Source organism: Coenobita brevimanus, chromosome 101, assembly GCF_032717465.1.
Source record: "Coenobita brevimanus isolate Jiangsu-jjx chromosome 101, ASM3271746v2, whole genome shotgun sequence".
In the NCBI taxonomy this organism is placed as follows: Eukaryota; Metazoa; Arthropoda; class Malacostraca; order Decapoda; family Coenobitidae; genus Coenobita; species Coenobita brevimanus.
Window position 1 is genome coordinate 40,197,818 of NC_137054.1, and position 12,911 is coordinate 40,210,728.

The window sequence follows — 12,911 nt, forward strand, 5'->3', positions numbered from 1 at the left end:
ATCTCCTGTTCTTGAAACTGAAAATTTCCCTCTTTGCCTGATCTTTAGACCTTCTACCAAGCTTGGTTTAAATCGATTCATAGCTCTTTGAGAAATATGGTCGATATTTAGACCCTGGCCAGCTACTTCCACATTTGACTGTTCTGAAATCGTATCACTTCATCCTTGCTTTACCATCCACCCTTCCACCAACGTTGATTGAATTCGTACAATAATCGTTAAAGTAGACCTTGCAGTATGACCTTGACTGATCTATCACTCTAAAAAAGGCCAACCCTTGGAAAGACCCTCTGTCCTTCTCCAAAGCCTGGCCCAAGTCGGATCAAAACTGTTTTTGTTACTCTGTTCCTAGACAGACAGACAGATAGATGCACACACACACACACACACACACACACACACACACACACACACACACACACACACACACACACACACAAATATAATACCCCATTTGTCCTACGGCGCGCGGGTGTAATGAGAGAAGGCTAAACGAGGATAGAAGGAAGTAATAAGGAAAGAGAGAGAGAGAGAGAGAGAGAGAGCCACTTGGCTTTAATAGTCGTGCTCTGTCTCACCGTGTATCTCCAAGACTGCACAAACCTCGCGTTGTGGTCTTAATTAGAGAGAGTGTGCCTTCTAAATGCTGTACTTTCTCTCTCTCTCTTTCTCTGTCTGTCTGTCTGTCTGTCTGTCTGTCTGTCTGTCTGTCTGTCTGTCTCTCTCTCTCTTTTAACTATATATCTAAATCTATCCATCTGTCTGTATCTACGTATATATATCTATATATCTAAATATACCTTTATCTTTCTATTTATCTATCTATCTACATATATAAATGTGTATACACACACACACACACACACACACACACACACACATATATATATATATATATATATATATATATATATATATATATATATATATATATAGTTAATAATTTGGTTTTTGTTATTACAAATACGAAGAAACTGGTGGATTAAATTCTTACAGAATTATAGACAAGTACAGTACGTACCAGATAGCTAGTTAGATGCATATGAGCATTATATTTAAAGATCTGTATACTAGACAACTTATACATTTTAACTGGGTAAAAGGCATGTTACTGAAAGTGAGAGGACTAAAATATAAGCAAAACATTATATTATGGCAGTCAATAATGGAAACCTGATGATTATTAAAGGTGATCACTCTGCATCCCACATTACAGAGTGTATAAGTAACCACACATAAGTCAAACAAATTCTATTTTCATTACCGTCTTCAGAAACCATCGTCGAAAATGGAAAACTTGTCCTCATTTCTGTTTCTTCGTTATAACAGTCGTCACCATAAGCCTTAGCATTACACCTTACCGCGCATCCACGCTGGCCTGCCCTTCCTTGCCGCACTGGGGTCGTGTTTTCGTCTTTTGAGGAGGTTTCCAGCACCTTTTCCTTAGCCATTAATTCGCGTATTGCACATTATTCTCATGTACGTTACCTGTAATAATTTCAAATTGATATGCACTTCATTAATAACATGCAGGAATATAGTGACGTAGCGTATAAAGAAGTAACCTGTCAAGGAAGAGGTGGTACGGATCCTTCCTGACCAAAGACAACACTGGCCGTGGTGTGGTGGGTGGTGGTGGGTGCTGTTATGTCGTCTGGTCCACCGCTGACACTTTGGTCTAAAACAATACCCTCACTCCCTCACCCCACCACTTCCCCTCCAGTACATAGGGGGGCCAGACTTGGTGGCGTCAATCTTACAGTTCTATCCTGTGATTTATCAGCTTTTTTCGGATGTGTTTGTGGTGCTTCCTTCTACGACAAATTTACACATACACTGCATTTTGGACTTGGAAAGCATTTACACACTTAGCAGAGAGAGGACTTGCCCTTCTTGTTACGTACCATGATTTCATGGATACCGCTCTCTCGGATTTTATGTCACATAGGTGGGAGCTGTAAATTGTGACCTCAAGCACTGGAGCTGGTTGACATCGTTGACTCTTCGCCCTTCCATGTATAGGCTGTTGTCATTCCTTTGATTCCTTATTCTTCAGATTACCAAACTTTGGCTTTTCTCTGCCGCTGACATAACTTCATGTCTGTCACTTGCAAGAGATGATAATTATCAATAACTTTTCGGAGGTGTGTAGTGCCTTCGTCTCCTCCTTGCCTATATAACTTCTCTTGACAGTCAAGTCGTCAGCAAAAGTCAGAGCAGACAGTGTCAAGTGAAAACTTTATTGGTATAAAACACGGCAACACATCGAACAGACTTAATTTTGGTATTCCCCATGTAATGGAATATGGTTTTGATTCCTGTCTCTGCAAAACCACTGAGAATCATTTCCGTTCAGTTTCCTACAGTGAACAGTCAGGCTTCTTCGATGCTCTCAACCTATTGTTTTTGTTTGTGTATTCTTGCTATTTTCACGATTTTTTAAAACTTAGGATAGGGTTTTTGAGCTAGAGGAGTTTGGTGTAGCTGTTATGACCTCATGTCTGTCTAGTAACATCAATAATAAACTAAAGAAAGGTGTCACCGTAGTGAGGCGGGGGGGGGGGGGATGCGTAGTGACGGTAGCCCAGGGATCCATCCACCTTACCAGATTATTACCTCAGCCAAGGGGGTTGTGTTCTACCCCCCCCTTGGTTTGCCTGTTTGCTTGTCTGTAAGCAGGATTACTCGAAAAGTTATGAACGGATTTTAGTGATATTTTGTGGGAGGGTAGGCCATAGTCCAAAGAAAAAATGATTAAATTTTGTGCCGGATCCGGGTCCAGAGTATTCCTCACAATAACTCAGAAAGTTCTCAATGAATTTCAATGAAATTATGTAGAATGGTGGGCCATGGACCAAGAAAACTGATTAAAGTCTGGGGTGGATCCGGATTTACTCATAAAGTTCTGAACGGATTTTAATGAATTTTTGTGGAAGGATGGCCATGGGCCAAGAAAGAAATTATTAAATTTGGGGGCGGATCCGGATTCGGATCCTATATCAACGGGTCCAGATCCGGATCCATTTTAATGGCAATGGCATTGGCGGAGGTATACGCTCTCTGAGCGTTATATAACTAAAATTCCCATCACTGTTAAGACTAACCACTCCTCCTCTCCTCCCAGCCCCCATCCTCTCTCTCTCTCTCTCTGTCGTTTGGAACACTTGTGGCCCAAATCTCTCTCTCCGGTTCTCTCATATTATCGTCTCCTTCATCTTGTACGCCAGTAAGATATCATCTATTCTCTCACCCCACCTTCTTTCTCTCTCTCTCTCTCTCTCTCTCTCGTCTTTTTTATTTTCACTCATACTCCCCATTTCTTTAATTTACACGAATTCTTCTTCCATTTCTTCTGTTTGTCTTTCTTTTCACTCTTTCCTTCGTGTTCCTCATTCTCATACCCCTCGCTGCCCTCTCCTTGCATCCACTCCCCTCTCTCTTGCTCCCACCATCTTCCACTGGTCTCACTCTTCCTCCCCTTCCTCTTATCTCTTCCTCCCACCCTCCACCTCCTCTCTCTCTTTCTCCACCTTTCTCTCCATCCTCTCTTATCCCAGTCCTCTGTACGGCCCATTTCCACCCTTTCTCTTTCCTCTCCTATTTCCATTTACCCTTTATTCCTTTCCTCTTCCTCCCTCTCTCCCTGTCCCCTGGTTTGTCCCCTTCCTCCTTCCTTTTCTTCACTCCCTTCCCCCTTCCTTTTCTTCACTCCCTTCCTCCGTCCTTTTTTTCACCCCTTCCCCCCTCACCCCCCCCGTCATTGAGGGGCGGGGTGGGGTGAGGTGAGGGGTATTGGCTGGCTGGGGACATTACCTGAATTACTTTCCGATATTCCGCATCTTGTCTGTCCGGCTCGATAAATCACGACCCCCCTCCCTCTCTCCCATCACTGACCCCCCCATCTTCCCCACGGCCCTCTCCCTCCCCGATATTCTTCACTCTCCCTCCCGTCTCCCCTTCTCTCACTGGCCTCTTTCCCACTCCGACCCGTCATAGGCTCCCCATCTTCCCTATTTTCTACTATCCCCTCTTCCCCGTGGACCTCTCCCTCCCCTTTGTCTGTCAGCTCCCCCCTCTCTCACTGCCCCTGTCCTACCCCAACCCTTTGATGGACTCCCTCATTCCTCCACTCCTCCAGTACATTCCTCCACACCCTCCCATGGACTTCTCTCTCCCCTTTCTCTACCCCCTCTCCCCTTCTCTCTGCCCTTATCTTTGGCTCATAAAATAGATACCACAGTCACAACCTACTCTGTCGCAAACTGTCTTGAAGCGACCAATACTGATGGCGTGATGTTTGATTTCTTTGGTTCTTCTTTGTAATCTCTTTTCCCCCCTCTATCTGTCTTACTTCCTTTTCGTCATCTTTCTGGCTCTTCTCTCCTTCTCTTTGTTCTCCCTTTCCTCCTCTCCATCATTTCTTTCTTTGCCTCACCTCCTTTTTGTCTCTTCCCTTCTCCCTGAATTTTGTCTGCCTCTTCTTCCTGTTTCTTTCTCTTCCTTTCTCCTCTCTGCTTCCCTTGTTTTCATTTGTCTCTTCCCTCTCCAACTCTGCTCTCTACCCTCTCTCAGCCTCTGCTTCTCTTCCCTCTCCTTCACTCCATCTCTGCTTGTTTCTTCTCCTCCTCTCTCTCTGTTCCCCCTTTTCACTCGCTACTGAGAAAAAGCAGGTGACGCAAGAAGAATTCATAAAGAAGGCGGGATGAATGGTGAGGCATGATACGAGGAGGAAAAGGTGGAATGAGAGAGCAGGAAGAAGGAGAGAATATTGGAGAGAAAGAATAAAGTGTTAACTAAGAGTGCATGGAAAACAGAAAAGTAAGGACAGGAAAAAAGGGAAACAAGGGAGAGAGAGAGAAATACAGGAAGAATGGAAACGCAAGACACAGCAACAATGAAATGATGGAAGGCGGGCATGGTTCAGAATAAGGAAGGAATATAGCAAAAGAGGAGGAAACAAAAAAAAAGGAAAGACGGAGGAAGGAAGAGAAGAAAGCGAACAAGCAGGCAGGACAGGAAGCAGAGATTGAGAAAAGGAGGAGAGGGGGAAGGAGGTAGGAGAGGACAGGAGGGAAGGTTGTGGATGGGTAGGGAAGGAAGGAGGGAGAGGAGAAGAAGGGAGAATGGGAGGGGAGAGGAGTGGGAAGGAGGGCAGAGGAGTGAGGAGGGAGGGATGGAAGGGAGAAGAAGAAGGGAGTACGGGAAGGAGTAGGTTGGAAGGCGACGGAAGGAGGGAGGGGTGAAGAAAGGATAAAAGGGAGAGGGGTCGGAAAGAGGGAGGGAGGAGAAAGCAGACGGAGGAGAAAAAAGGAGGGAGGGATGGGTAGGCAAGGGAGGAAATGAGGGAAGGAGTGAGGGAGGGAGGGAGGAGGGATAGTTGATGTGCAAGTAGGATTGAGGAGGAAGGAATCGAGAGGGGGGTGGAGGTTGTGGAAATGAAAGCGAAGTGATGGAGTGTTGGCGCGACGAGGAGTGAGTGCAAGGAGGCAGGGAGAAGGTAGGGAGGGAGGGAAGAGAGAAGGGGAGGAGGAGGAGGGATAAAATGAGAGAGAGAGAGAGAGAGAGAGAGAGAGAGAGAGAGAGAGACGTGGGAAAGTGTGAGAGAGGCTACTGTACAGTATATGGGAGTGACATTAACAACTTCACTCAGATAACGCGTTCCTTGTTTTCTTCTTGCCATTGTCAGGATTTCTTATTCATCTAAGGAGAGCCTTCTCGAGCTGGGGAAGTTAGAACTAGTTTTTAGCAACCTCTTTAGAACGAAAGACCTGTCCACCGTTAAATAAAATCGTCTGGTGGGTAACAGGAATAAAACAAGAGGACGTCCTCTGGTTGGTCAATAAAGAGTTGACCTTTTCACTGAGGTCGGTAATTTTGAGTGTGTTTATGCCACATCCAGCCAGTTGTTTATAGTCTAGGGGGGATCTTTTGTTTGAAGGCATTAGCGAAGGTTATACATAATAGTTTCTTCAGTTTAAAAATGCTCCCTGAAGCTGTATGTGGTATGGAGACAGGAAGAGTGAATCATAACTAGCACATGAGCCTCTCCGGCGATACCACGTATATTTCTCCCGTAGGCCAATTTTCCTCCCATTTTTCCATTTTCCTCCATAGACCTATTTTCCTCCTTGGACTCATTTTTCCCCGGGATCCCATTTCCCTTTTAGACTTACAATATTTCGTTCCATAGACTTATATTCCCCTTAGACCGATTTTCCCTCATGAACCTACTTTCTCCCATGGACCTGTTTCTCCCATGATTTTTTTTTTTTTTTTTTTTGCAGAATAGACCCATTTTCCCTATCGATCTATCTTCTCCCATCGACGTATCTCCCCTCATGGACCTGTTTCCCCCCTGCAGCCTATATTCTCATTGGTCCTATTTTTCACCATGGATGTAGTTTTCCTCCATAGACCCATTTTGCCCTCGAATACCTATGTTTCCTAAGAAGCTGTTTTTCCCCATGAACATTTTCTCCCTGGACCTATTTTTTTCCCACTAATCTCTTCTAAATGGAACTATTTTCCCCCTGGACCTAATACTCCCCAAAAGGCACACCAAATCCTCACATTAATATTGTTTCCCACATGGACCTATATCCCTCATGGACCCTTTTTTAATCCACTGGATTTGTTTCAGTCACCCCAAGGACCTATCCCCCATGGACCAATTTTTGCTCATTGACCTATTCCATCCATGAACCTATAAATAAATGTATTCCTCAGTGGACTTACTTGTATTTTTCCCATCCACTCCCCTACAAACCCCCCACTCCCATATATCTACCCACTCACTCAGTGTTTTATGCTCGACTCCTGGCTTGTCCTCCGGGAAGCCACAGCATCCACCCACTCAAAAATCCAAAAACCCTAACCACCCACTCATCCACCAAGCCCACCAACCCCACCCGCGTGCCCAACCCATCTGATCACCCTACCCCGCCAACCCTTCCACCTACCCCACACCACCCTACTCCACCCACCCCACTCCACCCCACATCACCCTGCCCAACCCCCCACGCACCCACCCAACTCTGCCCTGCTTACCCACCACACCCTGTCCACCCAGCCCACCCACTCATTCCACCCATTTTGCCCATCTTATCCATCCACCTCACCCACTCCATCTACTTTGCCCACCACACCCACCCACTCCACCCATCCACTCCACCTGTCCACCCACCCTGCCCACGCACCGTGTGCGAGCACACACGCACAGAGAGAAGCATAGCTGCTTTTGTATTACAGATGCCATCAAACTGGAGGGAATTAGACTGGTGAGGCCAGTGTTTGGGTGGGTGACTCTCCTTGGCCACCATGAATGCAACATTGCTTACAATTTATGTCAAGTTATGGTTCTATTTTTATATTATTTAATGACTAAAAAACATATGTCATTTCATTTTAGAGCCTTACCAGTACCATTTCTCTTTCACTATAATATCTCCCTTCCCTCTTCCACACTGTAGTACCTCCCTCTTCCACCCTGTAATATCGTCCTCTTCCATCGAATAACCTCCGTCTCACACCCCATAAAATCTCTCTCTTCCATTATACAATGTCTCCCATCCATCCTGTAGTGTTTGTTTCTTCCTTCTCATAATGTCTTCATCTCCCATCCTATAATATCTTCCTTCCTTCGTCTCCTACAATCTCTCTCTTCCCTCCCTCTACTCCTTCCACCCATCTCACAGTCTCTCCTCCCTCAGATTTTCCGTGAAGGTAATGTCAAGGATTAGTATTCATCATTCTTCATAAAATATTTACTTTCCAATTTTCTACTTTAATCTCTCGTCTCCCTCCTCCCATAGTCTCTCCATTCCCTCCTCTTCTACTACTTCTCTCCTCCCCCATCCACCATATTCTCTCCTTCCTTCCTCCATCAGAACTCTCCTCCCCCACCCATCACAATATCTCCCCTCCCTCCTCCTCCAGAACTTTCCTCCCCCTCCCACGAAATCTTTCCCCTCCCACCACCACAACTCCCCTCCCCCATCCTCCACAGTCTCTTGCCCTCCTTCATCTCTTACATTCTCCCCTTTTCTCTTCCACCATGGTCTCTCTCTCCCTCTCTCCCTCTTCCATCATATTCTCATTGCAGTGGCACAGTCCTCCTCCTTTCCATCTCACAAATTCCCTCCCCTATCCCCCCCCCCCTGCAGATCTCAGAAGAATTTAACCCCGCGCATTATTAAGTATTCATCTTCTCCATATTATATTTCCTCCAGTTTTACACCATAATCTCTTCATTTCCATCCCTCGACCACCGTAAACTCTCTCTTCTCTCCCTCTCGCCTACCCACCTCTCCTACCCATACAAACTGCCTCTTTCTCTTCGCTCACTCCCTTCCACTTGTCTCTATCCCATTCCCCCCTCCACCACAATCTCTCATCTGTCTCTCGCAGCTCCACGTCTCCATCTAACAACCTGCCTCTCTTCCCCAGATCTCTGACGAGGGTAACCCCGAGCTGCGCATACTGACGGAGGCGATGGAGAAGATACGGTACGCCGGGAGTTGGACGCGAGTGACGGAGTTTTCGGTGCGAGGTTTGCTGCCCGCCACTGAGAACTACATGACGTACGAGGGTTCACTGACACAGCCGCCATGCCACGAGACCGTCACATGGGTCATCATTAATAAGCCCATCTACATCACCCCGCAGCAGGTAAGGCAGCCGGGGAAAAAGATAAAGTATATACACCATTACTAAATACATCACCATCACATGGCAATAAGCAAGGAAGCAGGAGATATGACAGAATATGGATATGACCATCTACATCACACTGCAGAAGGTAAGATAGCAGAAGGAAAATATCGGAGTACAGTCGTGATCCATAGTTTCTCCTAACCCTGTACCCTTGCCCTTGGCTGAAAGGAAGTCGTAGTCAGGGTTTCAGAACAAACGAAGGCGTGTTGTTAGCAGTGGGAATTATTTATGTACTGCACAAGCAACCGTGTCCTCTCCAACTGTTACTAATGCAGTCTATAAAGCTTCGAATCCCTGGCTGCAGCTTCTTTCCTCCAGCCAGGGTAAGATGAGTGCGTGAGAGGCACCGATGGCTGACAACGACTGTACATCGTTAGTTAGACCATATACGAGAACATGACGCCACGGCAGGTATGGTAACAGTTAGAAATGACAGAGTACAGTTTCGTATATAATACTGATTCACCGCATAATGATAAATAACAAGACTGTGAGCAATAAACTGCGAAACCCATTGACTTGCTCTTGTGAACCCAGCACATATTTCAGACTAGTAGGTTAAAAGTTTCGTCACTGACTGACTGAAATGTGAAACAGTATTATTGTCCACAGCTAGACATCATTTCTGTGCTCATATGTATGTTTAATTTTACTTAAGTTACTGCCAGACGATTGTGTTCAAGTTAACATTGATCAATAATAGTGAAGGGGTTAATAAAGGTTTATTTAACACCTCCCATTCCACACGAGCCCCCCGAACTGAACAACACTGTCGCGATATAGCGGCCACTAAAAATAAGTCATCTGACTGAAGTTGTTAATGAGTCCATCTATACCACATCAAGGCAGTAAACTAACACAAGATAATGGCAGAGTACTTAACTGACCCTTTCAGCCTGATGGCGTATTGTTATTTATTGTCGTAACCCTTCGACTATTGTACTTAATTTTGGAGAACCTTTTCGTGTTGCGGGTAACTCTAACCCTCAGGTTCGAGAAAGCTCGCTTAATGTAAATAATTTCGTGTGAAGACAGAAATCGTATAAGAGAAAATACATCATGGTATTCAACTGGTACAGGAGCAAACGGGAATGCGATGATACACCTTCCGTCTATAGTTGTTTTGCTGTTTTCATCGTGTGTCGGATACTGCTGTGATCTTGCCAGTCCAGTCACTAGTATTTAAGTCAGTCGGAAGGGTTGCAAATTGGATTTGTTACTTCAGACCCAAACGTGTCAAAGGATTACTGACCGCGGCTGTACATAAGAGTTCATAGGAAACACAGGTATCAAGAAGCGTTTAAGCATCTACAGAACTTACCTGCATATATGAAAACGGACAGAGGAAACACAGGGAACCCACGCCACCTGCTTCCCATGGCAGGAAAGAGAAATGAACCCACCATAAGTGCTGGAAACGAATATTCTGGAAAATGTCATTAAGAAAAGGAACAGTGATGCCTTCTAATTGCCACAGAGTACAGTAGTAATGCGCATCATCTCGGTCAACTTTCACGTCCACTTAAAAACAACAACAACAACTAGAAAGCATCCAGAGAGCACATACCTCCTCCAATGCCATTGCCATTAAAAAGGTTCCGGATCCGGATCCGTGAAGATATTGTGTGGAATACATAGGATACGGATCAGCCCTAAAATTTATGCAGTTCTTTCTTGGCCCATGGTCCACTCTTCCACAAAATTTCATTGAAATTCATCGAGAATTTTTGGAGATAGCGTGTGGACAAACAAACATAGGTGACTATAAATTATAACCTCCACCAACGAAGTTGGAGTAGGTAACAACAACAATAACAATAACAAAGTTAAGGCTTATAGTATCAAACTGATTATCTAATCAAATATTCATTGTATTTGTAGTGATAACACTAACGCTTAATCTTACTAGTTTATAGAATCCCAGCGTGTCACCGCTAATATCAAAGCAAATTCCCCTTCATTCGTATTGCATCATTTCTCGGAGTTTCAGTCCATTCCTTCTGGCTAATCTCAGTACTGTTCTGTTTACTGAATCAGTGTCCTAAGCTGAAGCCATCGATATATAGAATTTGAATACTTAAGATCTTTTCAATTCTTCATTTTTCAGAAAAATATTTAATTTCTTTGGCCGTTCTTCGTAAAAACAAATATACCAGCTAAGATCATTACAGTACGGAGCTCTTCTACCTTAATTTCATCTTTAATTGGGGCCGAGAAGAGCACAGAACATAATATTACAGACATGACTTACCTAGTCTGTGGTAGGTGGGAGCGCTGGCCCCTTGCTCACTTAATGTAGTGCTGCCGTCGGGTGACTGCCCTTTCCTCTCTTTCTTCTTTCTTTCCTTCCTTCCTCTTCTGTTTTTCTTTCCTTCCTTCCTCTTCTGTTTTTCTTTCCTTCATTCTTTTCTCTTCCCTCTGTCAATGGGTGAGTCTACACTGAGTGAGAAGCCCTCAGCAGGACCTCTCATGTAGGATCACTTGCTAAAACCGCCTCAAAGAAACTTGGACTATTGTACAGAGTCCGTAACTTCTTCACTGACGAGCAGTTAAGTACACCTTATAAGTAATGTGCGCTCTCAACTAGAATGTTGCTCACCCTTGTGGAATGGATGTGGAGAGGTTGCACCAGAACAACTAGACAGAATTCAGAACAAAACTTCTGGAATTATTAATAATCCTGCTGTTATAAATGAACTACCTCCCCTACAAGTAAGAAGGAATGTTGCCTCTCTTGCATTATTTTACAGATACCTTATTGGCAAATGCTCAGACGAAGTTGCGTCCATTGTGCCACCTTTCCATGTCTTCCCTCGTGCTACACGGGCATCTTGTAGCGCTCATGACTGGAATGTCACACAGCCATATTTCAGAACTTCTGCCTATCAGAATTCTTTTATTCCCTGAACTTCATCTCTCTGGAACTCGCTTCCCCGGAGTTGTTTCCCCTCAAACTTCTGGTGTTTGGATTTTTATTTTTTACTTACTTGTTTTTCCTTCCTCTGTTCTGTTATATATATATATATATATATATATATATATATATATATATATATATATATATATATATATATATATATATATATATATATATATATATATATATATATAAAATGGTCTTCTATACACCAGGATACCATTTATACCCTGGGTGGTAGCCATATAACCAAATTATTGCAACTGATGGTTTAGTGGGTAGTTAAGGCGCTCCAACCGGATTGAGTCGGTACAGGTTTATATCCATGGGATGGTTGGGGTTTATTGCTCGCTTAATGCCACTCAGGGATGAGTCAGGCTGGTCACTCTCCTCTTGAATGTCAGGACAAACTGGCCTAGCCTCGGGCTTCTACACTTCTCATGGGGCAACACTGGATTAGGTGATGTATGTACGTATGTACCAACCTTGTGATGTATGAAGTTTGGAAACGATTTTTGACATTTTATGATCTAAATTTCTTATGATCAAACCAAGACGTATCATCTTAGGTCATTACTCGCTGCTATACACTGTTTAGAGGTCATCAACTCAGTAGGTACTGATAACAGCGCTTACAATGAACTGCTTCTACTCTGACTTACATCAGCAGCGTATCGCATATGTTGTTCATCTATCCATCCCTTATCCAGTCCTCTTGTGTCTCATCAGGAGTATAGGGGCCCGGGGCTAGGCTACTCAATCCCGACACTTAAGATAAGGGTGATCAGTCTCACTAACCCTTGAGTGGCATCATATGAGAAAGAAACCCCAGCCACCACTCAAAGCAAACCCTTATCACCAAAGCTCACATCACACATAGGAATACTGAATTTTATCTGAATAATTTCACGTAATGTTTACTTACACTGTCACCGTATTTTTTATTCTATCTGCAAATCAGTTGCTGTAGAAACGAGCCCTCTTGCTCAAACACTGATGTAAGTAGTGGAAATTTCTAGTCTGGGGATTTATCCTTGGGGCATCGCACTATTTACTGCCGTCACACACAAGATTCTTCATTTCTAAGTCCATATCCTTGTGACTAATCATCCAGTTCCTGATTCAAGAATATAGCTTTTCCAAAAGATCCTCTCCCTCTCTCTCTCTCTCTCTCTCTCTCTCTCTCTCTCTCTCTCTCTCAGCCCATTTCCTGACCCTATCTGTCTTACTTTTTTTTTTTTTTCCATCCATAATTCTCTTCTCTTCACCTCCCATTTCCTTC

General features: G+C 44.1%; 1 protein-coding gene across 1 annotated transcript in view; it reads left to right on the forward strand.

Annotated features, from left to right (window-relative positions):
* The window catches only part of LOC145415128 (carbonic anhydrase-related protein 10-like), a 716,332-nt gene that overhangs the window by 557,230 nt on the left and 146,191 nt on the right, over positions 1 to 12,911 (forward strand). The window contains exon 7 of the mRNA XM_080284548.1: positions 8,446 to 8,667. Coding sequence (XP_080140674.1) covers positions 8,446 to 8,667 — 222 coding nt within the window. The remainder of the gene's footprint in view (positions 1 to 8,445; positions 8,668 to 12,911) is intronic.